Source organism: Danio rerio, chromosome 14 (genome assembly GCF_049306965.1).
Source record: "Danio rerio strain Tuebingen ecotype United States chromosome 14, GRCz12tu, whole genome shotgun sequence".
NCBI lineage: Eukaryota > Metazoa > Chordata > Actinopteri > Cypriniformes > Danionidae > Danio > Danio rerio.
In genome coordinates, this window is record NC_133189.1 from 18,418,679 (window position 1) to 18,423,756 (window position 5,078).

General features: G+C 39.6%; 1 protein-coding gene across 3 annotated transcripts in view; it reads left to right on the top strand.

Annotated features, from left to right (window-relative positions):
• The window catches only part of immt (inner membrane protein, mitochondrial (mitofilin)), a 28,439-nt gene extending 27,259 nt beyond the window's left edge, over nt 1-1,180 (top strand). For all 3 annotated transcript variants that reach the window (XM_005157191.5, NM_001001401.1, XM_073921207.1), the window contains 1 exon segment: nt 78-1,180. In XM_005157191.5, coding sequence (XP_005157248.2) covers nt 78-685 — 608 coding nt within the window. In that variant the 3' untranslated portion in view covers nt 686-1,180.
• The last annotated feature ends 3,898 nt before the right edge of the window (nt 1,181-5,078 follow it).

Consider the following 5,078-nt stretch of genomic DNA (forward strand, 5'->3'; position numbering starts at 1 on the left):
AAAACCTTGATCTCGATGTGACTTGACTGATATTGTTTCTCATTTTTCACATATCAAATATTTGTTTTGTCTTCAAGGTCATGTGATTGCTGAGGAAGAGGCTCGTAAAGCTCACCAGCTGTGGCTTTCGGTTGAAGCTCTAAACTACACGCTGAAATCTGCAGGTGCTGATTCCCCCACTGAGCCTCTAGAGGGCGCTGTACGTGCTATTAAAGAAAGCTGCGCAGAAAACGAATTTGCACAGGCACTGGCCATCGCCATTCCTGAAGAGTCCCTCAACCGAGGAATCTACAGTGAAGCTTCCCTTCGCGCACGTTTCTACGACATCCGCAGGCTCGCACGACGTGTGGCGCTTATCGACGAAACCCGCAACAGCCTTTACCAGTACTTCCTGTCCTACCTACAGTCCGTCCTTTTGTTTGAGAGGGATCAAGAAGCGCCACCTGCGAAACTAGCCCCTGAAGACCTTGACACATTCAAGCTGCTAGCCTACGCTACTTACAGCATCGAGCGCGGCGACCTGGAACTAGCCGCTAAGTTCGTCAACCAACTTCGCGGAGAATCACAGCGCGTGGCGCAGGACTGGCTCAAAGAAGCCCGGCTCACTTTAGAAACAAAGCAGGTGATTAGCTTGCTATCAGCATATGCTAATGCCGTAGGCTTGGGCACCACACAGGCCCCTTAGCCACACCCACTCTGTGGAGATTATGTAAATTATGAGGAGTGTTGCTCGCCCGCTATTAATAGAACCTTCCGCTCCTCTGATTAATTTATTAATAGGTTGCGTGCTAGCCCAAAATATTAGCGTTTCTCATCTCCCCGATGCACTTTTTTCCAGGAAGTCCTTGCCCTTAAAAGTACTCTTAAGTGGCCTACCATGCAGAACAACCAGTAGCTGTACCTCATTTGCGGGAAACGCATCTCAAAGGTTTTGTTGAGCTTGGCAGTGGCACTCCTCAGTGTATATGGTGCACTCTCACTGGTTAGGATCAAATGCGCAGGTTGAAGGGCCGCTGGATCAGCACTGTGGTTGGCAGCTTTACTCCTGTTCACCATTTCACAATGTAACTCTTCAGTTTCAAAGTTATATTTACTGGTTGTTTATTAACCCAGACTGTTGAGAATCAGTCCTTCTCTCATTCAGTATTGGCGATCAATAAATCATGGTTGTTGACATGAATGGCATTTCGGTGTTTTGCATGTCTGTGAATTTGGATGAAAGTGATAGTTTGATAGTTTCTCCCCCCACAGGAAGTGACATGGGAGAGAGAGTGAGAGTGAGTTAGGGATAGGAAATGTCCTACAGCCGGGATTCGAACTCGGGCACCCTGAAGTGCTACTACACCATATGTCAGCACACTAACCACTAGGGTATTGCGCTGACTTTTCAGCACATTTCTAAACATAATAGTTTTAATAACTCATTTCTATTAACTGATTTATTTTATCTTTGCCATGATGACAGTAAACAATATTTGACTAGATATTTTTCAAGACACTTCTATACAGCTTAAAGTGACATTTAAAGGCTTAACTAGGTTAATAAGGTTAACTAGGTGGGTTAGGTTTTTTAGGCAAATCATTGTAAGTTATTACAAATCAATGGTTTGTTCTGTAGACTCTTGAAAAATATAGCTTAAAGGGGCTAATAATTTTGATCTTAAAATTATTTTTTAAAATTAAAAATTGCTTTTATTCTAGCCGAAATAAAATAAAAAAAGACTTTCTCCAGAAGAAAAAAATATCATCAGACATACTGTGAAAATTTCCTTATTCTGTTAAACAACATTTGGGAAATATTTAAAAAAGAAAAAAAAAAAGTCGTCTTTTTGCGTTCAACAGAATACAGAAACTCATAAAGGTTAATAATCACTTGAGGGCGAGTCAGTAGTGAGTATTTTTTGTTTGTTTGTGTGAACTATCTTTTTAATAGTTTGTGAAATACAGTGTAGTGAAGACTTTTTAGTAAACATGTTCATCTGATTGGTATGCGGGTCTGCATTACTTTTTAAAGTGATTAGTTCCCTTTACTTAAATTAAACCCGATGCCTTAATTATCATATGAAATATACTCACCAGCCACTTTCTTAAGTACACCTGTCCAACTGCTTGTTAACACAAATTTCTAATCAGCCAATCACGGCAGCAACGTAGTGCATTTAGGCATGTAGACATGGTCGAGACGATCTGCTGCAGTTCAAACTGAGCATAAGAATGGGGAAGAAGGGTGATTTAAGTGACTTTGAATGTGGCATAGTTGTTGGAGCCAGACAGGCTTGTCTGAGTATTTCAGAAACTGCTGATCTACTGGGATTTTCACGCACAGCCATCTCTAGGGTTTACAGAGAATGGTCCAAAAAAAAAGAAAATATGCAGTGAGCGGCAGTTCTTTGGGCACAAATGCCTTGTTAATGCCAGAGATCAGAGGAGAATGGCCAGACTGGTTCCAGCTGATAGAAATACAAAATTAACTCTCATAACCACTCGTTACATCTGAGGGATGCAGAAGAGCATCTCTAAACACACATTACAGCCAACCTTGACATGCATGGGCTACAGCAGCAGAAGACCACACCGGTTGCCACTTCTGTCAGCTAAGAACAGAAAACGGGTTACAGTTGTCACAGCCTCACCAAAAGTGGACAATAGTAGATTGGAAAAGAGTTGCTTGGTCTGATGAGTCTCCATTTCTGCTGCGACATTCGATTGGTAGGGTCAGAATTTTTTCATCAACAACATGTAAGCATGTATCCATCCTGCCTTGTATCAACGGTTTAGGCTGGTGGTGGTGGTGTAATGGCGTGGAGGACACGTTCTCGGCACATTTTAGTGTGTCAACGCCACAGCCTATCCGAGTATTGTTGCTGACCAGTCCATCTCTTTATGACCACAGTGTACCCATCTTCTGATAGCCACTTCCAGCCATAACACACCATGTCATGAAGCATGAATCATCTCAGACTGGTTTCTTGAACGTGAGAATGAGTTCTCTGTGCTCAAATGGCCTCCACAGTCACCAGAGCTCCATCCAATAGAGCACCTTTGGGATGTGATGGAACATGGAGGTGCAACAGACAAATTAGCAGCAACTGCGACGCTATCATGTCAATATGGAGCAAAATATTCTCTGACGAATATTTTCAGTACCTTGTGATCTATACCACAAAGGATTCAGGCAGTTCTGAAGGCAACCCGGTACTAGTGAGGTGTACTTAATAAAGTGGCCGTTCATAAAAATGAAAACGACTTAGTGTTAGTTTATGCAAAAATTTAAATTCTGTCATTAATTACACATCTCCTTCGCACAGTCAGGTTAATTATGGAATGTTGATCCCACTATTCTTCAATGGCTGTGCAAAGTTGCAGGATGTCAGCAGCTGTGTTTGGTGTTTTAACATGAGCCTGACAATTCCTTTCCCCACTGCCATCATGGGTCACTTGAAGCACAACATTCAGCAAACTGCCCACCCACACAACGGCATCTGCCCTGTTCCCTGAAAATGAAATTTAAAGAAAAGTTTTTTTTTTTAAAGTAAAAGGGACATATTTATTTTACACTTGTTTCACTTCTTGTAAAAACGAGCATTTCTCCTTTAAGGCTACTCACTTTTCAAAGTAGTAGCTAATCATTAATTCATTTTACTTCAGCTTTTTAGGGGTCGCCTCAGTGAAATGAACGGCCAACTATTCCAGCATGTGTTTTTTAAAGCAGCGGATGCCCTTCCAGCTGCAACCCAGTATTGGAAACACCCATACACCTTCACGGCCAGTTTATTCAATTTACCTTTTCACCGCATGTCTTTGGACTGAGGGGGAAACCAGAGCACCCGGAGAAATGTACAGTATATAAAATATGCAACAAAGTACACTAAAGTGGGCCTCCTTGTATATCAAGGGTCTTTATTATGTGCTTGCATTAGAAGGCATTTATTGTTAGGGACAAAATACTTTGTGACTGTTTTATTACAAACAAAAACAAGAAACACTTGTTGCTGTTGAGTTGGGGTAAAGTTACGTTTAGACACTATAGTTAAGTTTTGATAGATTTATAAGTTGTTAAATGGTGTAGGTAAATATTTTTCATTCAATTATTTAAATGGCGGTATTTTAAAATACAAGTGTAATGTGACCGTGCGCCTACAGAAAGTGTGCTGTCAAATTATTCACTTAAACGTTAATACTGATTACCTAGACAAAAATCGAAGTGGGTACTACATTTCTTCAAGAGTAGTATGAGCTTTTCTCCCCTTTGTATAACAGCTATGGGGTATGATTTATAAAATTTGCAGAGAAACCTACCTTAATGTGAACATGCGCCAGATTTTTCAAATTCTAATCAATGATTATGGCTTGTGATGATTTAAAGTGGTTGAAATAAGAATAAATTTAGGGCAAATTTGTTTACTTACATAATTTACTTACAGCTGCGCATATTCCCCCATCACATTAGTTTTTTAAAGATCTATTACTTAGGAAGAATCACGTTTAAAATACTGATGTTATAAATAAGCACTGTTCATTAAAGAAACATTACATTTATTTTGAAATCGGCTCATTTTGAGTCCCCTTTAAAGTTAAACAGTTGAGTTTTACAATTCTTAAATCAATTCAGCCCATCTCCATGTTTGGAGGGAGCACTTTTAGCTTAGTATTAATCATTGAATTAGATTAGACCATTAACATCTCACTTTTTTTTTTACCAAATTCAAAAAAAGACTTGACAATTTTCCTATTTAAAGCTTTACTTCTGTAGTTACATGTGATAAGACAGTCACTATTTTGTAGGCCAATGTGGCTAGGAACTATACAAGCCATATGAACTATTTTGGTCTTGAAAATAGCAACTTTCCTTTTTCTAATGGTAACGAAATGTAACTAATAGGAAAATGATTGAAACTCTGTCATTTTGAGCAAGATGCTAATGGTCTAATTCAATTCGATGATTCATGCTATGCTAAGTGTGCTCCTGCCAGACCGAGATCAGCTGAATGGAACTTTTTTACTTGGGAAAAATGAGCCAAAAAAATTGAAGAGAAAGACCAACCATGTGCATTTTGATGAAAATCAACAAAACAAAG